This window comes from Bos mutus, chromosome 28 (genome assembly GCF_027580195.1).
Source record: "Bos mutus isolate GX-2022 chromosome 28, NWIPB_WYAK_1.1, whole genome shotgun sequence".
Classification (NCBI taxonomy): domain Eukaryota; kingdom Metazoa; phylum Chordata; class Mammalia; order Artiodactyla; family Bovidae; genus Bos; species Bos mutus.
Window position 1 is genome coordinate 8780382 of NC_091644.1, and position 23246 is coordinate 8803627.

Below are 23246 nucleotides of genomic sequence, written 5' to 3' on the forward strand. Positions count from 1 at the left end.
TAAACCTGAGGCTAGGCTTCCAGCAGAGGACTGGAAGGTAGGGGCATACAGAGAGCATCAGAAGACCTCATTTTTTTGAGGTGACATTCAAAGGCGATGCCCGCAGCCCAGAGCTGCCTTGCTGCTTACTGGAGTTGGAAGTGATGTAGGCTGTCCCCACATCTGACCTGGACGTTCAAGTCTCACCAGCTTGGTCAACACCCTTGTACTGTGTGTGGTGGTCAGGGGAAAGGGGACAGTGGTCATGCCTTCACACATGGGGCACAGGCAGCAGGGTGGTTGGCAAGGACCTCCAGGCACAGACAGCTGCCAATAGCGGGTTCAGACATTGCTACAGTCAAAGAGCTCCCCTCAGACACAGGCCCTGTACTCTACCCCACCAAAGTCTTTAGAGTCTGTTATCCTTGAAATTTATTCCGCAGCATTAAAATTTTTTTTTCCCATGTCTCACGGTTTGTGGGGTCTTAGTTCCCCAACAAGGGATCAAACCCAGCCCCTTGCAGTGGAAGCTCAGAGTCTTAATCACTGCACTGCCAGAGAGTTCTCTAAGTCTTTTAAAAATTTTGTTTACTACAGAAGCAAACTAAACAAAAAATCTGTTAACTTCTTTAGGGCAGGGAGAACGATCTTATACTTGTTTAAAAACAAAAATTTACATTCTGGGATTTCAGCTTTTCCATTTGTAGTCCTAATTATCTTTCCTTTTTAATCTCTCTTATGAGAAGGAAGTAAAACACTGAGTGTACAGGTCATTAAAAAGCCTTACGGCCCTTTAGTATCATGTTGCATTTTTACTGTCACAAAAATTCCCAGTGTTTTTTGAGGCGTTCTGCGCAGGTGCACAAGGGCCGAGAGGAGCTATTCCACATTCAAGGTCAGGAGGGGCGACCTCGTCCAAGGTAAGGAGCAGCGGCTGCACTTTGCTGGAGCAGCCGTGAAGAGATACCCCACGTCCAAGGTACGAGAAACCCAAGTAAGATGGTAGGTGTTGCGAGAGGGCATCAGAGGGCAGACACACTGAAACCATAATCACAGAAAACTAGCCAATCTAATCACACGGACCACAGCTTGTCTAACTCAGTGAAACTAAGCCATGCCATGTGGGGCCACCCAAGACGGGCAGGTCATGGTGGAGAGGTCTGACAGAATATGGTCCACTGGAGAAGGGAAGGGCAAATCACTTCAGTATTCTTGCCTTAAGAACCCCATGAACAGTATGAAAAAGCAAAATGATAGGATACTAAAAGAGGAACTCCCCAGGTCGGTAGGTGCCCAATATGCTACTGGAGATCAAAGGAGAAATAACTCCAGAAAGAATGAAGGGATGGCGCCAAAGCAAAAACTACCCAGCTGTGGATGTGACTGGTGATAGAAGCAAGGTCCTATGCTGTAAAGAGCAATATTGCATAAGAACCTGGAATGCCAGGTCCATGAATCAAGGCAAATTGGAAGTGATCAAACAAGAGATGGCAAAAGTGAATGTCAACATTCTAGAAATCAGCAAACTAAAATGGACTGGAATGGGTGAGTTTAACTCAGATGACCATTATATCTACTACTGCGGGCAGGAATCCCTTAGAAGAAATTGAGTAGCCATCATGGTCAACAAAAGAGTCCGAAATGCAGTACTTGGATGCAATCTCAAAAACAACAGAATGATCTCTGTTCATTTCCAAGGCAAACCATTCAATATCACAGTAATTCAAGCCTATGCCCCAACCAGTAACACTGAAGAAGCTGAAGTTGAACAGTTCTATGAAGACCTACAAGACCTTTTAGAACGAACACCCCCAAAAGATGTCCTTTTCATTATAGGGGACTGGAATGCAAAAGTAGGAAGTCAAGAAACATCTGGAGTAACAGGCAAATTTGGCCTTGGAATATGGAATGAAGCAGGGAAAGGGTTAAAAGTGTTTTGCCAAGAGAACACACTGGTCATAGCAAACACTCTCTTCCAACAACACAAGAGAAGACTCTACACATGGACATCACCAGATGGTCAACACTGAAATCAGATTGATTATATTCTTTTCAGCCAAAGATGGAGAAGCTCTATACAGTCAACAAAAACAAGACCAGGAGCTGACTGTGGCTCAGATCACGAACTCCTTATTGCCAAATTCAGACTTAAATTGAAGAAAGTATGGAAAACCACTAGACCATTCAGGTATGACCTAAATCAAATCCCTTATGATTATACAGTGGAAATGAGAAACAGATTTAAGGGACAAGATCTGATAGACAGAGTGCCTGATGAACTATGGACGGAGGTTCGTGACATTGTACAGGAGACAGGGATCCAGACCATCCCCATGGAAAAGAAATGCAAAAAAGCAAAACGGCTGTCTGAAGAGGCCTTACAAATAGCTGTGAAAAGAAGAGAAGTGAAAAGCAAAGGAGAAAAGGAAAGATATAAGCATCTGAATGCAGAGTTCCAAAGAATAGCAAGGAGAGATAAGAAAGCCTTCCTCAGCAATCAATGCAAAGAAATAGAGGAAAAGGACAGAATGGGAAAGACTAAGGATCTCTTCAAGAAAATTAGAGATACCAAGGGAACATTTCATGCAAAGATGGGCTCGATAAAGGACAGAAATGGTATGGACCTAACAGAAGCAGAAGACATTAAGAAGAGGTGGCAAGAATACACAGAAGAACTATACAAAAAAGATTTTCATGACCCAGATAATCACGATGGTGTGATCACTTACCTGGAGCCAGACATCCTGAAATGTGAAGTCAAGTGGGCCTTAGAAAGCATCACTACGAACAAAGCTAGTGGAGATGATGGAATTCCAGTTGAGCTATTTCAAATCCTGAAAGATGATGCTGTGAAAGTGCTGCATTCAATATGCCAGCAAATTTGGAAAACTCAGCAGTGGCCACAGGACTGGAAAAGGTCAGTTTTCATTCCAATCCCAAAGAAAGTCAATGCCAAAGAATGTTCAAACTACCACATAATTGCACTCATCTCATACACTAGTAAAGTAATGCTCAAAATTCTCCAAGCCAGGCTTCAGCAATATGTGAACCATGAACTTCCAGATGTTGAAGCTGGTTTTAGAAAAGGCAGAGGAACCAGAGATCAAATGGCCAACATCCACTGGATCATGGAAAAAGCAAGAGAATTCCAGAAAAACATCTATTTCTGCCTTATGGACTATGCCAAAGCCTTTGACTGTGTGGATCACAATAAACTGTGGAAAATTCTTCAAGAGATAAGAATACCAGACCATCTGACCTGCCTCTTGAGACATCTCTATGCAGATCAAGAAGCAACAGTTAGAACTGGACATGGAACAACAGACTGGTTCCAAATAGGAAAAGGAGTACGTAACGGCTGTATATTGTCACCTGCTCCTTTAACTTCTATGCAGAGTACATCATGAGAAATGCTGGGCTAGAAGAAGCACAAGCTGGAATCAAGATTGCCGGGAGAAATATCAATGACCTCAGATATGCAGATGACACCATCCTTATGGCAGAAATTGAAGAGCAACTAAAAAGCCTCTTGGTGAAAGTGAAAGAGGAGAGTGAAAAAGTTGGCTTCAAGCTCAACATTCAGAAAACTAAGATCATGGCATCTGGTCCCATCACTTCATGGCAAATAGATGGGGAAACAGTGGAAACAGTGTCAGACTTTATTTTTCTGGGCTCCAAAATCACTGCAGATGGTGACTGCAGCAATGAAATTAAAAGACGCCTACTCCTTGGAAGGAAAGTTATGACCAACCTAGACAGCATATTCAAAAGCAGAGACATTACTTTGCCAACAAAGGTCCATCTACTCAAGGCTATGATTTTTCCAGTGGTCATGTATGGATGTGAGAGTTGGACTGTGAAGAAGGCTGAGAGCTGAAGAATTGATGCTTTTGAACTGTGGTGTTGGAGAAGACTCTTGAGAGTCCCTTGGACTGCAATGAGATCCAACCAGTCCATCCGAAAGGAGACCAGTCCTGGGTGTTCATTGGAAGGACTGATGTTGAAGCTGAAACTCCCATACTTTGGCCACCTCATGTGAAGAGTTGACTCATCGGAAAGGACTCTGATGCTGGGAGGGATTGGGGGCAGGAGGAGAAGAGGACAACAGAGGATGAGATGGCTGAATGGCATCACTGACTCAATGCACATGAGTTTGGGTGAACTCTGGGAGTTGGTGATGGACAGGGAGGCCTGGCGTGCTGCGATTCATGGGGTTGCAAAGAGTCGGACACCAGTGAGTGACTAACTGAACTGTTTGTCCAGTAAGCCTCTCATTATTATCATTAGAGGTGAACAGGAAATGGATATGAGCACTCTTATAATCACTCAGGGTGCATTTGAAAAGTGTTTTCTGTTGCATAGAACCTTATATTTCCTGCTGTTGGTTTACTTACAACGTTCTCTTTTCCTAGACATTAAGGAGCCTTCTGTTTTTGTTGTTTGTATTAACACCAATGCTGGGACATTAACCAGACTAAAAATGTGGGTGAATGCACAAATATCAACCGATTTATTGATTTTTTTCCTTTGTTTTAAAAAATGATTCAAGGCATCTCCAATATATTTCTAAAACTAAGACAGTCATCTGGTAGCCCCACTGGTATTAACTACCAATTGTGGGCACATGCATGCTCAATCGCTCAGTCATGTTTGACTCTTTGCAACTCCGTGGACTGTAGTCCACCAGGCTCTTCTGTCCATGGGGTTTTTCAGGCAATAATACAGGAGTGGGTTGCTATTTCCTCCTCCAGGGGATCTTTCCGACCCAGGGATTGAACCCCCCTATCCTGTGTCTCCTGCACTGGCAAGCAAATTCTTTATCACTGTGCCACCAATTACTGTTGGTCAAGTCAATTTAAACATTACTAAACATTTTCTCTTAGGCACTGGAAGTCCAAGGGCTCTAATCAATTTTAAGAGCTTAGTGGAGCTGGATTTTTTTCAGTATGCGAGCACTGAGCCAATGAGGGGAGAGGTGCCAGGTAATGCATTCCCAGTTTTTTTAAGTGCAGAGTTTACCTGGAGCACGTTTCCTCAGGACCTCCCTGACTCCCGCTGACCCCAGCCTCCGAAATGCTTCCGCCTCGGGCAGTCATGAGACCGCAGCCTCTCGGTGCATGGAGACAGTGCAGTCTGCCAGCCAGTTTACAGCTGGCACCTGAACCAAACGCTTATGTTCCTTCCACTCAAGGCCTGGTGCCCGAGAGACCTGGCAGGCTGACCTGGGCAAGGCCCAAAGACAGCCATAGATAAGTAGGCAAAGATAAACCACACTCCATTGGGAAGACCATGTTGAACAACCAATCGGAAGGAAAAAGCAGAAAAGACATTTAATTTCTTAAAAAAGAGAGAGAGCTAGAGAGGTCTTAAGGAGATGTAATTAGAATCTAAAAAGACTTTGTGCAACCATAACACATGATTTCTGAACTGAAAATTCCATAGAAAAATGGGAAGAGAATACTAGTCACTGTGAGATCTGATCAGTCTCCTGGAAGACAAAGTCTATTCATTATCTGATTGTTGAGCACCTGTTATATGACAGGAACTGCCCTGTGCCAAATGGAAGAAACTGTAACACCGATATACACAGAAATGGAAGCCATAGAAAAAAACACAGGAGACACGGAAATTGGGTATAGAGGCTTTGATATGTGGAGAGCCAGAGTTCCAAAGGACAGAGAGTAATATCTGGAGGAGTAAAAATCAAAGAAATTGGAGAAAAACTTCCTTAAGCTGCTGTTGCTGCTAAGTCGCTTCAGTCGTGTCTGACTCTGTGCGACCCCATAGACAGCAGCCCACCAGGCTCCCCCATCCCTGGGACTCTCCAGGCAAGAACGCTGGAGTGGGTTGCCATTTCCTTCTCCAATGCATGAAAGTGAAAAGTGAAAGTGAAGTCACTCAGTCCTGTATGACTCTTAGCGACCCCATGGACTACAGCCCACCAGGCTCCTCCATCCATGGGATTTTCCAGGCAGGAGTACTGGAGTGGGGTGTCATTGCCTTCTCCGTCCTTAAGCTGAAGAGACCTCAATTTTCTGAGTAAATCCTATACAGAAAAAAATAACAAAGGAAGAAAAAGACATTCCTAGATATATTCTGATTATATTGTAAATGCCAAATAGGAGAAAGTTGGAGGAAGGAGGGGAGCAGAAGGAAGGGATATAGAGGAGGAGAGCTGCTCCTACCAACTCACAAGCTTCTGGAAAAGGAAACTAAGGAACTAGCATTAGGCTTCCTATTGGCCAGTGACGGCAGGGAGGCAGTGTCAGCTGTTTAACGCACATTGTTTAGATCATTATTTAAGCCTCTTACATCAAGTCTAGGAATTCGTGAGGGCAGGAGAAATACTTTTGTGGGGAGGGGTTGTGGGGACGAGCATGGACTGGGGCATCGCATTGCCCACTGTTTCATATATTAACTGAAAGCGCGTGTGAGCGCTCAGCTGCTCCAGTCTTCATATATTAACTGAAAGTGCGCGTGTGAGCACTCAGTGCTCCAGTCTTCATATATTAACTGAAAGTGCGCGTGTGAGCGCTCAGCTGCTCCAGTCGCGTCCAGCTCTTTGTGACGCCATGGACTGCAGTCCGGCGGGTTTCTCAGTTTGTGGGATTCTCCAGGCAAGAACACTGGAGTGGGCTGCCATGCCCTCCTCCAGGCGATCTTCCCAACTCAGGGATCTAATCTGCGTCTCCTGCCCCTCCTGTATTGCAAGAGGATTCTTTGCTGCTGAGCCACCAGGGAAGCCCCATATTAATTGAACAAGTTCAGCTAAACAGACATGATGTTAAAATGAACCATGAAGTTACTGTTTATCACAAAATAGTAGCAAATATATTGAACAAATAAATAAGCAAAGAGTGTTTATCAGAAAACAACATATTGAACAAATAAGAATATCAAAGGCATTTTCTAAAAAATTAAGACTTAGAAGGGATGTTCATCCTTGCTACTGTTCATCCTTGCTACATCATGTAAATAATGTAACTAAGAGACAAAAGTATCATCACTTTTATAACATGATCAAATAACCAGGCAATTAAAGAGACTCACTTAAATATAATTAGAACCAATAAAATAGTTCAGCAAGGTATCAATACAAAGTAAATAGTGAAAAATGAGTAATTCATCTTTATCCCAGCAATATTCATTTAAAATGGAAAACATATCCCACTTAGAATGGTAACAGCTACAGTTTCCGTTGGTATAAAGTGACTGGAAAGGTGAAAGCACTTCATGAATAAAAGTGGAAATTCCACTGAAGGACATCACATAGATCTAAGTGGGTGGACAGATGGAACATTATTAAAATGCCAGCACGGGACACATTTATTTGTAATTCAAAGCAATTCTCATCATGAAAAACTGAAAAGAACAGTGAGATAGCAAAACAACCATTCACATTTATTAGAAAGTTCTGATCACCAAAAGATGATGCTGGGTCATGGGGTAGAAAAACAGACCCAAGAAAATAGCTAATCCTATGTAGCTAACAGCTAAAACTAGCTAACACTCACCCAGTGCTTTCTGTGTGTCAAATACTCAATGTGTTTTCATAGTGTGACCTATTTCATTCAAAGCCCTAAGAGGTGGTCTTATCATTTCTTTCACTTCACAGATGGGGCAGTTGAGGCGCAAAGAGGCTGGACAGCTTTCACAGAGGCAGTAAGTGGGGCTGAGCCCAGGCATCAACTGCAGAGCTTGCGCACCCGCTTGTCACAGCAGCTCCGTGTGCCGTGGGGTCATCCCAAAGCAGCAGGAAGAAACTTATTACTTAACAAATGATACCAGAAACACTGACTCCAATTTCACATCATGTATAAAAGTACATAGCGGATGAATTAAAAGCCTAAAGTCAAGAACAAAATTATAAAAATATTAGAAAAATATGAGTACTTATGTAACCCTGGGATGGGGAGGGCCTGCTTAAGCAAAGCAGGAAACCCAAAAGTTACAAAGAAAAAGGATGCATATATTAAGAAAATAAAGAGCTAAAATCTGCGGCAAGAGCAACAGAAGATAAATGACATACATTATACATATAACAAAGGGATGCTATCCCAATATACGAAGACCCCTTTAGATTAATAATGAACTCATAGAAAAATAAAGTGTAGAAACAGGCAATTTGAACAAGAAGCAAAGCAGAGGCTAAACTCACCAGTGGTCAGAGGCATGCAGATTAAGACAGCAGTAGGCTCTTACTTCAGGATAAGGGCCTTTTGTTTTGTTAAAAATTTGAAAAATTGATGTCATCAGGCATTAGCGAAGGTATAGGTAATAGTATATTTCATATAACATTGGTGAGATTGAAAACTGCTGTAAAAGTTTGGGGAGAGAATTTTGTCATTATTTCTTAAAGTGACAAATGATGATGTGACCCAGGTATGTGAGTTCTGGAAATTAATCTGACAGTAATTCGAGCACCAGTACATCAAGATGTTTGTATGAGGTTGCTTCTTGCAGCACTGGTTTTAATACAAAATATAATCCAGTATACAAATGGGAAACAAACTGAATGTCCATCAGTAGGAGAACGGCTGAATAAACTCTGACACCGTCACATAAAGCAATAAACAGAGGCAACTTAAGGATGAGGAAAGCAGTGAGATGCTATTGCACATACATTATACTGACAAGGATGAAAATGTCTCAGGGTGTAAAGAGGGTGGATGACGTAGGGAAACGGCAACTCAGGAACAGCTCCTGGGGTGAAAACTGGCAGAAGCCCTTTGGAAAACAATAGGCAATATTTAGAAAACTTAACACGTGGTCTGCAACCCTGCGGTCCGCTCCTTTGTCTGTTCCCTGGAGCAACTCATTGAAGAAATCAGGAGCCAAGATGTATGAGGAGACTCATCGCACTGGGTTGTGACGGCCAGAAATGAAAGCCTTCCAACATGCCCACCAGCAGGGGAGTGGGGAGCATGATGGTATATTCACACGACGGTGTGCTACACATAGGCTACATGCAAGAGTACTGGAGTGGGGTGCCATTGCCTTCTCCGAAATGAATGGACGGCACCTATCAGTTGGCAGCTGTCTGCAACAGAATCACGGGGGAAGGAAAAGCAAGCCATGGAATGATTAGATTAAATGATGTAGACGAAAACCCACTGCACTCTAGTTTGCTCTGTGTGTGTGTGACTGTGCACCACACATGCGGTCACAGTGAGAGAACATGCGTGCTGCGTTATGCACTGCGTGGGCTTCTCCGTCTTCCAGCTTGGCTGAGTGAGTGAAGAGAACCAGCTGAATTTGCCAGCCTGTGATGTTCTGGAGACTATTCTTAGCTGTTAACTTTACTTTCAAACTCTTATCTGGAAGCTTGAGGGTTCATGTGAAAGAGGAACTCTAAGAATACGCAGACTGTGCAAAGTTCAGTGTTTCCTAAACGGAAACAGAGGAGGAGCTCTGAAAAGAACAGATGAGCAGAAAGAAGAAGAAAAATAATGATTAGATCTACGAAAGGAGCAGACAACCTCATCAGAATACCCTCTGCCCCCTGTCCCTGTGCGTTCGTGTGTGGTGTGTGCTCAGTCATGTCCGACTCTTTGCAACCCTATGGACTGTAGCCCACCAGGCTTCTCTAGACCCTGCCAAAGCCCCATCCCTATAAGACCAACACACCACTGAATCCACCTCTCCCTGGGGAAGGGGTGTTTCCCAAAGGAGCTTAACAGAGCCCTCCTTCTTCAGGACATTGAGGCCTACATCAAATTCTCTTGGGAACTCTTGGGTTAAAAAAGATCAACCAGGGATCATTACCCCAAAACATCTCAGAATTCTCAGTGCTTATGTGCACTGTGAACCTCCAGGAGGAGAATGTGATAAACAGTTTCCCAAACTTGTTTTACCATGGAACCCTTTTCTGGAGAGAAAGTTTGGGGACCAATGCTCCAGGGTGCATTTTGGAAAATACTGGGTTAAGACAAAATGCCTGTTATAAGAATTAACATCTTAGCCGGAATTAGTGTGGAACTGATACAATCTGCTGTCCACTCTCTTAATTGCACATAAACTCGCAGATTCTCTGCTGCTGCTTAACTCACTGTAGCATAGGACTCCTCCTTCCTTCCACAAGCACGTGGAGTACTTGCTGTGGGGGCTTTCCACTGTGGTTGAAATGGGAAGGGAAGGGGTATGAGAACAGCAATCCCCTAGGATGGGAACGGGCGGCACAGCGCTCTTGGACGATGCCTTGTGCGCTGCATCAAGCACAAAAGTCTCCAAGCTCACATGCTGCCTGAGCTGAGAGGCTTACTCACAAATATTCTACAAGTCGCAAATTCATAGATCCTTAACATTACACACGCACGCTCAGTTGCTCAGTTGTGTCCGACTCTTTGTGACCCCATGGACTGTAGCCCACCAGGCTCCTCTGTCCATGGTATTTTCCAGGCAAGAATACTGGAGTTGGTTGCCCTTTGGGTGATCTTCCTGAACCAGGGTCGAACCCACATCTCCTGTGTCTCCTGCATTGGCAGGCGTATTCTTCACCACTGTGCCACCTGGGAAACCCTTTATTCTCCCATATGTGGTACTAAAATCATAAAAGTTTCATTAAAATTTTTTTACTATGAAAAAGAATATATAAACATATGTGTGTGTGCGTGTATATATATATATGCACACACATACTCATATATGAAAAATGCACAAAACATCTGTGTAAGCAACATCCAGATCAAGAATCAGAACACTGCCAGTAGCCTCAGCCCCCCTCATGCCCACTCAACCTCCCCAATCACCTCAACTTTGTAATAATCACTTCCTGCTGCTATTTATTGTTTTACTGCTATACAAGTTTCCCTAAACAATATAATTTCAAGCCTCATGAACTGACCAGACACAGCTGCTTCTGTTCAGCACTGTGTGTGTGAGGTCTGTTCATGTTGCTCTGAGTGCCAGCAGTTCATCGCTCTTCCTTGCAGGGTGGAGTTGTCATGATTTATTCCTCTCTTCTACTGTTGATGGGCACTGGGTGGTCTCTGTTGTTTTGCTCTCATAAGTTACACTGCTGTGGCCGTCTCTGTGCATGTGTCCAGGTGCAGCTGCATACCTGGATTTGGATCCAGGAGCAGAGCTTCTGAGCCACAGGTCGTAATGTAGCTTGACTTCCATCAGGTGTTACAACACTGTGTTGTACAGAGGTTGTTTGAGTTTCCAGCCCTGTTAGCAGTGCCTGAGCCTTCCCACCCTGCACGCCTTCTTTGACCCTTGGGCCTTGTCAGGTGGTTTCAGCTCTGCCTGTGTGTGTAGTGTAGTAGTAGCAATAGCTCATTCTGATCTTTTCATTTCTCCAATTACAAATGAGGCTGAGCACCTTTTTGTATGTTGCTGTTCACATTTTGTGCAGTGACTGCAAGTGTCTTTTTATTTTTTTACTGAACTGACAATCCTCTTCTTGCAGATTTGTAGAGATCCCTGGTACACACTGAATAATAATTCTCATTCATCATTCTGTGAACTGCCTTCTCAGTCTCTTTGTGCTGTTTTGTAGGGAACAGGACTTCCTCACTTTGAAATAGGTGAGATTAGTCTTCCTTTATGGTTAGGGCATTTTGAGTCTTATTTGAAAAATCTTTTTTCCTGAGGTCATGAAGAAGAATCTTTTATGGTTTAAAAGTGTTAACAGTTTTGCCTTTAATATTTAAGCCTACTCAATCCAAAAGTAAGTTTTCTGAACACCGTGATGCAGAGTTCAGTTTAGTCTCCTTTTCCTCTCTCTCTGCCTCCTCCTTTCCATTCTGCTTGATGCTGAATAGCCCCACACCACTCACCATCAGCGCCTTTGTAATACATCAAAATGTATTTGTATCAAATATATCTACATGTGTATGACTCTTTCACTTTCCATTCTGTTTCATGGAAATGTAACTTTTTGAAGGAAAGGCGGATAGAGCTAAACATAATTTTGAGACTGGGGAATCAGTGGTCTCAATGGGGATTTCTCAACCACTGGGCAGGAGTGGGTCTCTGAGAAGCGGGGGAAGAATAAGGAGCTAAGAGATGCTTTCACAAACTAGGAAAGTTAAAAAATAAAAGATACTATTCAGCTTTGGCAAGTATTAAGTGAAATGGATGCCCACACACTGATCCTGAAAACTAGCTGAAAGATTTTTGAAAAGAAATTTGTCAACACATACTAATAATTTATACTATTTGATTTAGCAGTTTCGCTCCTGGGCATCTATCCTGAGGAAATACTTAAAAATGCACACAAAAATGGAAAGATAATAAAAGCTCCATTCACTCAGAATTCCACAAATTCCCATTAAATTATAGGCTGCATACAGCCCACTGAGCATCACTTTTCAGATGTGAACTCTTGCTCATGTGTATTATCTTTTAAAACAGTTGTACAAGGGGCTTCCACGGTGGTCCAGTGGGTAAGAGCCCACACTCCCAGTACAGAGGGCCTGGGTTCAATCCCTGGTCGGGGAACTAGACATCACAGGCTGCAACTAAGAGTTCGCATGCCACCACCAAAGATCCTGTGTGGTACTACAAAGGCCTGGCACAGCCACATAAATAAATAAAAGTGAACATGAAAAACAGCTATACTGAGATATAATTTTCTCATCCCGTAAAAATTCATCTAATGAAAGTCATCCAATAAAATTCATCCCTTAAAAACATCCAATTATAAGGTTTTCATATTTTCAGAGTTGTGCAACCATCACCATAATCTAATTTTGGAGTATTTTCACCCCCCAAAAGAAACTTTGCATCAAGCTAATAGTCATTCCCCATGACCCATTCCCAACTTTCAGCCCTAGCTGATGACTGATCTAATGTTTGTCCATAGACTTGCCTATTCTGGAAATTTCACAAAAAGAGATTCACATAACATACAGCCTTTTGTAAATAGCGTTTGGCATGTTTTTGAGACTCATCTATAGTTTAGCATGCATTCATAATTCAATGCCACTGAATGGATGTCCCAGTGCCCACTGCATTGGAAATCCAGTCTTAACCACTGGCCACCAGGGAAGTGCGTCATCTGAGTTATCTAACAGGTCGGTATACAGTTATTCATTCATTCCCTTTCATTCATTTTAATTTTTGTGAGGTTGGTATTGATGTTCCCTCTTTTCTTTCTAATTTTAATAATTTGAGCCTTCTCTTTTTTCTTGGTCTGTTTGCTAAAGATTTGTCAATTTTCTTGTGGATCATGTATCACATTTATAACTTAAGTATGATAAAGAAAAAATGAAGTAGCTCAGTCGTGTCCGACTCTTTGCGACCCCACGGACTGTAGCCTATCAGGCTCCTCTATCCATGGCATTCTCCAGGCAAGAATACTGGAGTGGGTTGCCATTTCTTTCTCCACATCTTTCCGACTCAGGGATTGAACCCGGGTCTCCCGCATTGTAGGCAGACGCTTTACCATCTAAGCCACCAGGGAAGTCATACTTTATGGTAAGTATGATAAGAAGACATAAAAAGTGAGGGGTAATCCCTACAATGGGAAGTGAGAGAATGCTGTCCCATTGCTTCCAAATGTCAATATGGTTGATTCCACATCTTTCATAACTCTTTCACCATCTCTGCTTGGAGTGGTGGTAAGGTGGAGCTTGGGTATTGAGGGGAATTGAAGGGATCTGGTGCTTTGGTCATCACATACCAACACTGATGGCTGTAAGTGGTGGGCAGAGCTATGCCTCTGAGACAGAAGAAACCATGGCTCCATGGCTGTTCGGTCTCACCAATACTCACCGATACTGCTTTTGCCGTGTCTCCAGTTCTTTGCGTCTGTGCTGCTTGAGAACATGAATTTGGTCATCACAGGCCAACTTTGCTGTGAAGAAAGCACATATGTGAAATGAGCCTAGAGAAGGACAGAAATAACATCCAGTGTTCAGGTTTCCCCCAGAAACCTGCTTGTGCCAACAGAATACGGTGCACGTTACGCGGGCCGGCTTCCAGAGTCAGGTGTGAAGAAACTGGCAGCATCCACGTTCTGCTTCTCGGAAGCCCACCACCACTTAGGAAGCATGAGTCCCCTGAGACCACCGAACTGTGAGAAGTCTAAGCTCTATGGGGAAGCCTCAAAAATGAGATGCCATGTGGAGAGTGAGAGACCGCGGAGCCCCAAAGCTCTAGCCACGTGAGAGAACCATCTTAGAAGTGGATTCTCTAGCCCTCCCCCCTCAGTGGCTGCCCACGGCTCACAGAGGAACCACCCAGCTGAGCCCTTCCCAACTTCCTGACCCCTAAGGTCATGAGCAAGATAAAATGGCTATTTAAAGCCACTAAGATTGCCACAGGGCAACGGATCAGTGAGACATGCTGGGTGGCTTCCATGTGCCCCTCCAGATCCACCCTTCATCTTGTCCTATCCCTGAGGGCCCCTGATCACTGCATCAGTGGGCTTCACTTTGGGTCAAGCCACTGGGAACCCTGGCTAGAGAGTGGAGGGCGTGGGACAGTGAGGAGAAGACATTTCTTCTCAGCCTCTCTGCAGTGTCTCCTCAGACTGTCTGCATCTCTGCTGAGGGCTATAGCTCCTCCCAAGGCAACTCTGGCTGCAGGACTCTCCCCTTCTGAATTACTCTGGCATTTTCCCTCCCCCACCCCACTAGGACTAGCAGTGCTAATGGCCTTCCACACTGGCCTATGCCTTCCAAATATCCCAGTTTGAATGTTTCTTTTTTTTTTTTTTTTTGCTGGAAAGAGATTTGGGGTCTGTGGGAAGAAGGACTAGACTATACAGCTGAGGCCTTGGGTGGCAGGGGGGCAGGAGGAAGTGGAGCTCGCAATTTCAAAACCTTGGTAGAAGAGAAGTGTCCAGTCTGTGACCTTTTCCATGGTGGCCACCCAAAGACAGAACGACTTTTGTGATCTTTTCCCTGCCATGAGGACGGAAGGTAAAAATCCTTCTTGCCCCAGTCATCTAGTTCAGAAATGCTCCTGAAATTTTCTTTCTTGAGTTAAACTCCAGGTCAGAAACAATGGGATGTGGTCTGAGGGTTTAAGAGCACCAGGCACGGATTTGAATCATGTTAGGAGGCTGGCGAGCAAGTGGGGAGGTGCATTGTTCAGAGGGGAAGCGGCCTGAGCTGACCCCACCATCTCGTCTCTCTCCTCCACCTCCAACCAAACTAGCTGTGTGTCTCTTACCAAGAATGGCCTCGTGAGGAAGCGTCAGATTGGGGTCTGCACATTTGAGGGTCTTGCATAGGAGAGCACATTTTAGGTGAGACTTCAGGTTTAATGATTGGTGACCACTGAGCGTGAGCCTTGCCCGTGATTCCTCCGAGCTGGCGCAAAGGCACTCCTGGTCACCTCCTTCCTTTCCCTGGCCTGAGTGGGATCCCTAGGAGCCCAAGCCCCACTGTGACCTCCCAGAGAGCACAGCCAAGAACTAAACTGGAGAACCATCCATCCAGGGACACGTCCTAGGCGTATGTGCTACTAGAGACCCTGGTTACCCTCTGACAAAAGTGGGGGGCTCATAATCTTCCCCTGAAGGACTGTATGGCAGAGGGGGGACATGGCTGGATGGAGCTTGGAGCCTGTCACTCCACCCTCTGAGCCCGGGACTTATCAGTACCCAGAGGAAGTCACATTTCCTGCAGGTGCATCAGGGCGCAGAGCAGGTGCTCAGCCATGGGCGGCATTGTTATTATTCCCGTGGATACAGTTCTTCGGGGATGGAGGGCCAAAAACCCTCTCATTTCCTGGAAGCCCAGGAGGTGGGCAGGAACTGAGCCGCTCACCTTGCCCATCTCTCAGGACGATCTCGCCCTCACCCGATATCCAGCGGTAGCAGGGGAACTCGATGTAATCCCCACAGGGCGTCTTCACCGTGATATACTTCAGGTACCAGTCGTCATGGAACCAGTACTTGCGCTTCTCGATTTTGATCAGTTGGATGTCACCCAGTTCTTCATCCACTGTCACATCGTAAGAATCAACCTGCGGAGGAGAAAAGGCAAATCAGAGTCTGGGAGCCCCTGAGCCTTTGTATCATGCTCAGCTCATTTAGCAGAGATGTCTGCTGATGTCTGCCCTTGGCATGGCTCTGTGCTGCGCCCTGGGTGACAGAGATGGCCGAGTCCCCCAACTCTGCCCTCGGGAGATGGAAGTGCGTAAGTGACGGCGCTGCTTGGAGGGAGACCTCCTGCTGTCTTCACAAGGCCCAGGATGGGGGAGGTGGAGTCTCCAGGCAGGAGTGCCTCCTCCAGGCCAGGCTGTGAGGGCCTCTGCAGCTGACCCCATTCACAAGGGCAGCAGGCTGCTGGCCCTGCTTCCCCACAGGGCCGGGCGAGGCAAACGTCCTTGCACACAGGGGCAACTGGCAAAGGGCTCACTGCTGCTGTGTCGATTCCACAGGCACCCTGGGAGGAGGGAAGGCTGTGCCCGTGTCTCAGATGCAGACAGTAGACTCAGTCCCACTTCCACTACTAATTGCAGAGCTGGACTTCCAGCCCAAGCCTTTCCATATGTCTCTCATTATCAGCGGGGCAGATAACTGGGTGAAAATGAGGAGGCTCCGGTGAAAGTGAAGTCACACAGATTCAAGTTGTCCCGGGGCCTCTGCAGTTCCCTGAGCCACAGTGATGCCAAAAAAATCAGATGAGTGGTTCCCACCACGTCGGAGGCATAGTGGTGGGCTGAGGCTGGCCTTGCTGTCTGTCCCAGGCCACGCGCAGCTCCTGACCCCAGAAGACGAGCTGGCACGGCGGCAGTGCTGCTGGAGGCCCTCCTCACCCTATGTGTAGCTGGGAGAGAAGGCTGGGGCTCGAACATTGCATTGGGTGTTCTTAAGACCAGCAGGTTTGGGAAGCCCCAGACTCAGTGCCATCTGAGGCACTTTCTAAGCCAGATTTCACCCATCTCTGAGGTTTTTCCTTGGCAGAACTTAAAGAGTTCTCAGTGCAATAGTGAGATAAGTAGAGGGGATGGGTGTTCATCATGCACAAGACCCTGTGCATCCCCACTTCCATGCTCACCCTCCAAACCCCAGGACACCCCTGGGAGGACTTCTTAAGAAGAGTGGGAAGTTGGGTATTTTCAGCAAACCCTCTGGCTCCGAGCACAGGGAGCTGTTTGCGTATCTTTGCTGCTGCGGATGCTAGACGCTTATGGTCAGAAAGCGGAAGCCTCTTGCCAGTTCCTTGTGGTCTGGACCTTTCCTCTCCCTCCTCCCAGCTCCTCTGGTCATCCAGCCCCTCACTGGGACTCCTTTCCCAACCTGGGGCCTGCCGCCTTCTCCCCAGGGGTCGACAATCTGTAGTATAGACAGCCCCCTCCCTGCCCAAGGCCCCACGGGCTGGGGGTCACATTCTACTGTGCACTTGTCTGTGATCCCTGCTCTCTCACGGGACACGCCGTGGGACGGGAGGGCTCTTTTGCCTGAAGGGTGGGGCATCTGGCAGAACAGATGAGCGGCTCACCTGTCAGGGACCCACCACATGGGCTGGCTACTCTGTTGCCAGAAACTATTTCTCACTGAGAACTCAACTGAGGCCAAGTGAGGCCTGCAGGCGTCTTGCTGCTGGCAGCGCAGACCCCGCAGAGGGAAGTCGACATGTGGTGAAGTGTGGTGAATCCTGGGCCCCGGGTGGCGGCTCCAGGGGAAGTGGCTTTCCTGCGGCTCCGTAGGGGTGGGGGTCGGGGGCTGCAGGTGTCTGGGGGCTGATGCAGGAAGGCTGAGGTGAAGGGGGAGAGAACAGCCACTGAGCCATGAGCATCTGAGGTGGACATTCTCAGGGACGTGGGATGGAGCCCCGGGAGCCTCTCCAGGGCTTCTCAGAGGGAGGGCCAGACGTCCAGCTGTGGGTAGTGACTGATAAAGAAGAGACGAAGTAGCTTCTTTGAGGGAAGGGAGAGCAGGGTCACCCTGTCTCGCCTATGTCACAGAAGAATGGACCCTTCAGGTCCCCCGGCCCCAGTGGCCCCTACAGGTACCTGGTGGAAGGCCCTGAGCTTCACCTGGGATGGAATCAGTGGACAGACTTACAGGGACTCAGTATGCTATCTGACGGGGAGAGGGCAGGACGGGGAGGGGGCAGGACGGGGAGGGGGCAGGACAGGCCTGCGCGTCTGGCCGGTCTCTGGCTGGCCCTGCTTTGGAGCAGTGCCCCAGGAGGTAAACGAGGGTCCGAGGAATTCAGTCCTCACTCGGGCTGTCTAGGGACAGTCTGGTGACTGGAAACTGGTTTCTGGGAGAGTTGCTGCTGGAGAGTCACAGAGGATAGAGGGGGCCTCCGGGGAGATCTCAGGGTCCTGTCCATCAAACAAAAAGTCAGGTCTTAGGAAGGAGCAAAGAGCCGGAGGTGTAATGACCTTCCTTCCTCCTCTCCCTGGGCTGGTGTGCGGATGGATACTATGCTTATTGACTCATTAACATCACACGCCCGTTCTGCACAGTCTACAGGGCCGACAGTGGATGGCAGGGTACACACTAAATACAGCTCATGTGCCTGGCCGAGCGGATGATCATCTCATTTTATAGCTGGAAACTGAGGCTCAGGCTGAGGTCAGGCAGCTACCATGCTAGTAAGTAACTGGTGGCCCCATGATCAGAACCCATACCTGTGTGATGGCCCAGTCTGGGTTCCTCTCACTTCTCCCAAAGATCGCATCACGGGAAAAGCCTTGGCCTGGGAGCCAGGTGACCTGGCTTTCAGCCCGGGTTCAAGCCCTCTATGGAGTATGAAGGTGATGTGGAGTCGGGTGGAGGACATGGAGAAGCTTCTTATGAGATGGCATTTGAGGCAGCTCTTAGGAGTTGGTAAGATTTTGGAGGTGGGCTGAGTGGAGAAGGGGAATGAGCAGGGCATTCTGAATGCGGAGAAAGGAGGTGAGGAATTCACACATGGGAGAGGGAGTCTGGTGCATGGAGTTCTTGGGGCAGAAGTGGTGGGTGCAGCAGTCGGGCACTGGAGAGAGACGTGGAGGCAGGGAAACCTGATATTCACTAGCCTCCTTTCTCAGAAGGGCCAGCTTGCTGATTTCATCCAGTTGCTCTCAACTCAACATTGAACACACAACCCTAAGGCTTTGGAATATTTCAGCAAAGTGTTAGGTGGTCAGTTTTTGTTTTGATCTTTATATCGACATTTAAAGAAAGGTTCCTTTGTCTCTGCCCCAGATTCCTGCTACAGGAAGGACAGAGAACAGTCATGATGTGGTCCAGCCTGGACTGCCTGTTGTGGAGGGGGCTAACGAGGGGCTGATGGGGGGTGGGAAGGGAGAGGAGGGGGCTGTGGAGCAGAGAGAGGGAGGTGATTAAGGGGTGGATAGGGAGAGGCTAGTGACTTAGCAGAAGCAGCAGCAGCAGGGCAGAGAGAGGGAGAAAAGGGGCAGTGGTTAGGGAGATTAAAGAAGCAAAGAACTGGGGACCTGGGAGAATCTAGGAGACAGCAGAAGGGAGAAACTGGAGCAGAAAAGATGACAGAGATTCCAGGCATTGGGGAACTGTGAGGAGAACGGAGCAGAGGAAGGAAGAGAAGGAGGAAGAAGAGGCAGAACGCAGGGAATAGATGGCGCAGAGAGGGCAGGTAAAGGATAGACTGAGGATCAGAAGGAAATATGTTCTCTTCAGATTTCCCAGGCAAGAATACTGGAGGGGTTGCTGTTTCCTTCTCCAGGGGATCTCTCCCACCCCTCCGCCGGGGATTGAACCCGAGTCTCCTGAATTGCAGGCAGATTCTTTACCATCTGAGCCAACAGGGAAGCCCTTATTCTTCACTAATATAGTCTTTCTGGGAAGGCAGTATTCTAGAATATATTCTTCATGAACATATTGTAAGAATATTCACTGAAAATATTTAAGAAGTAAAGTTGTAAGACTTGTTCACACTCACTGACTACATTCAAGGAGATATACTAAACAGCACCTATGGCCTTTTGCTTTCCTAACAGTGCTGCCAGGGAATGAAAAAGGCTCAGGTTAAGATTTCCCAGAAGTCTTCCGATCTGTGAAAGTCATCCCACCTGGACTTGAATTACTTTAAATGGACAGAGTCAAAGAAACACCAACTTGTCTTGACAGGAGAATCTCACCTGTGAAAGACTCTGATTCCCACTCCAGTCCTGAATCACTCTGCAGAACTCTGATGAGAATAACCAGTGATTTGTGACTCAATTTATTGGTGGGGGAAAAAAGCAGTCCTGTTCATTACAGGGACTGAATTTTGAGTGAGGGGAGTGTGGTGTTGACCTGACAATGACCTGGAAATGTCTGAATTGGTTGCCTGGAAAAAGTCTTTATTGTTGTTACCATTACTGTTATTACTATAATGACTGTAATGTTTTTCAGGTTAAATGGGATAGCATTATCTTCTCCACAAGTATTTCTTCTAAGATTTCTCCCTCACCTTTACCCCAAAGGGACAGATTGTCCTTAAAGAGACATTGTCTGGAGAACGAGGAAGTAGCTCAGGGCTGTGCAAGACCAAGTGTGGAGTAACTTTGCATCAACGGGAACTTTCTCAAAAGCTGATTTTTTCAAAGAGCCTTTGGAGACAGCAAGTCCCCTGCAGTGCCCCTCCTGAAGTGCCCCTTCTCACCCCAATGGAAATGTGATATGCAAATCTCTTCTGAAATTTGCTTCTGGGACTCTCACCGAGGTGTTTAATCACAATGTCATTTGAATGAATTCTCAGGGAGGGGAAATAGTGAACAGAGGGATGCTTTCATCTCTCTTCCAACACCCGTGTTCTGGTCATATCCTTATCTCCCCTCTGAGAAGCCACACCCACGTGCCCCATGCTGAACAGATGAACACACCGGTGCGTAGACACCGATGCATAGTGTGTGAAGGAGAATGGACCCCCTGAAGACAGATTATAAAGACCAAGCAGCCTGCAGCCTGTCCTCCTCACATGGTGGTGGAAGCCACAAAATAATGGAAGCAAATGATGGTGCTTCAGAAACAGCTGAGGGTATCATTACCCCAAATGGATGACTCATTAGCCCTCCTGCACCACCATCCTCTTGGCCAGGCCCCTGGTTGGGGAAATCAAACAACAGGAGGTAGTTCTTATACTCAGTGCCTAAAAACTCTTCCAGAAGGGTACTCTCTAGCCGCATAAGTATGCTGAACTTGGCTAAGTGCAGTTGGACTTACAGAGCGAGGTTCTGAGGCACCTGGGTGGGAATCAAGCCCATTCTGAGTCTGGAAAAGGAGTGAACTATTACTGGCTGACTTTAGGCTCTGCAGACCTAAAACGTGCTTCATGAATATTACCCAAGAAGTGTTTGGTTGAACCATATGAAATTGCCAGTTTTATTTGTCAAAAATAGTCAGCTATGAGTAATTCCTTTTGGTTCAACAAAATAATGAAGACATAAAAAGACAGCCTCATGAAAACTAAATCTTTACGGTCCAGTTCAGAAGTTGGGAGTGGCACAAGGGAACAGATATTTTCTGTGTACCTATAGTGTGTTGGGACTATCACCACATTTAATGAGCACTGAAGTATAATGATCATCTAATAAACCCAGTGGACTGGGCACCAGACACCTGGTGAGGACCAGTTGTGAGCACCTCTGTGCTCATAGAGAACGCTACGGGCTAGAATTCACGCCCAGGTCAGCACTGGGAATCCACTTCCGAATGAAACCTTACTGCAGCGCGTGGCACCGCAGACTAGAGGCGCAGTCGACACGGGGTCCCTTTGTTCCCTGTACTCCCAGGGCACCAGGGTTTCTGGTGAGGTGGGGAAAAGGGAAGCCCTCCTCCCTCTTCCTTCTCTGAACACTCACATTCCGGGGGGAAGTGTTCCCCGGTGTACACTCTGCTGGGAGCCAGTGAAAACCTCCAGGTTTGCAAAAATCTTCTCCTGGCCTCGGTCTCTCCTTCCCTCGCCCTGCATCCCTCTGGGAACCTGGCCTGGGAGTGTGAGCTGCCCAGGTGTGGGGACATCAGCTAGTGCCACACTGAGCCACCGGCTGGGACTCCTAGACCAACCCGAAGCCAGGACTCCTAGACTTGCACTTTATGTCTGGGGAAACTGACGCCCGGGATGGGGGCGGAGCGAGCTAGTGATCAGGCCCTGGTGGAACTCAGGTCTCTGGATCCCTAGCCCTCCTCATTCTCTCCACTGCTGAGGCGCCATCTATGGAGTCCCACGAAGTGGGCGCAATCCTTAACTGGGCAAGTGCTCAGTTAAGTGCTCAGCCCCTCGCCCCCAAGCTTGGGTCCCAGCCACCCCGATGGGTCCTGGACGCGCCCGCACCCTGCCCCGCGGCCGCCCCAGCCCGTCCCAGCCGAGCGCCCTCACCGCGCCGCGCTCGAAGTCGTTGTAGAAGGGCTTGTCCAGCAGGTGCTTCTCGCTGCAGCCCGCGGAGCCCACGAGGCTCAGGTAGATGTAGTCGTCGGTGCCCGCGAACCACTGGCTGCCGGTGGCCACGGTGACGGTGTAGGAGGGCATGGCAACGGGCAGCGGGGGCCGCGGGGCGCGGGCGCAGCCAGCACGGGGAACCTCGCGCGCCTCAGCACCTCTCCCCCCGGCTCCGCAGCTTCCTCAGTCCCAGCGCTCCGGGTCCTCGCCGCCCCCGCCCCGCCCGCCCCGCTCCCGGGACCCCCGCCCCGCCCCGCCCCCGGGACCCCCGCCCTGGGCCCGCCCCCGCTCCGCCCCCGCTCCGCCCCAACTCCGCCCCCGGGACCGCCCCGGCCCGCCCTCCCGCAGCTCTGACCCCGCCCCTGGCCCGCCCCACCCTTCCCCGCTCCCGCCTCCGCCCCGCCCCCTGCCCCGCCCCCGCAGGTCTGATCCCGCCCCCGTCCCGCCCTCCAGCAGCTCTGACCCCGCCCCGGGCCCGCCCCGCCCCCGCCCCGCTCCCGCCTCCGCCCCGCCCCCGGGCCCGCCCTCCCGCAGCTCTGACCCCGCCGGATTCGCATCAAGAGCGTCACCCATTCCTGCACCTCAAGTCCTCGACTTGGCGTGTGTTTTAGCAGTCAGGGGACTGACTGCACCTCAGCGGCTACCCCTCCTCGCTCTCTCTGTCCCTCCGTTCACTCACTCCGTTTCTCCGTCATTGTTTTCACTCTTCACCCTTCCCTCCTGCCTCGGCCTCCCTCAGTCCCGAGTTCCTGTGAGGCATTAGGGCTGGGCTCCAGGGACCCCTAGAAAAACCAGACATAGCCCCTGCTCTCACTGAGGCCCCAGGGGGAGTGGGAGGCCGCGCGACTGGGGCAGTTCTGTGATTCTTGAGAGCAGGGGTGCTCGGGGAGTCTAGGGCGGGAAGAGGAGCCCAGGTGGGGCGTCAGCAAAGCTTTTCAGGGGTGACACCTGAGTTGGTACTTTGAAACT

At 48.1% G+C, this 23246-nt stretch overlaps 1 protein-coding gene across 2 annotated transcripts in view; it reads right to left on the reverse strand.

Moving 5' to 3' along the window:
- Window positions 1-22479, reverse strand: part of ALOX5 (arachidonate 5-lipoxygenase) — a 46638-nt gene extending 24159 nt beyond the window's left edge. For both annotated transcript variants that reach the window (XM_070364653.1, XM_070364654.1), the window contains exons 1-3: window positions 22218-22479; window positions 15702-15900; window positions 13699-13780 (exon numbers count right to left, since the gene is read on the reverse strand). In XM_070364653.1, the coding sequence (XP_070220754.1) occupies window positions 13699-13780; window positions 15702-15900; window positions 22218-22367 (431 nt within the window). In that variant the 5' untranslated portion in view covers window positions 22368-22479. The remainder of the gene's footprint in view (window positions 1-13698; window positions 13781-15701; window positions 15901-22217) is intronic.
- Window positions 22480-23246: the final 767 nt, after the last annotated feature.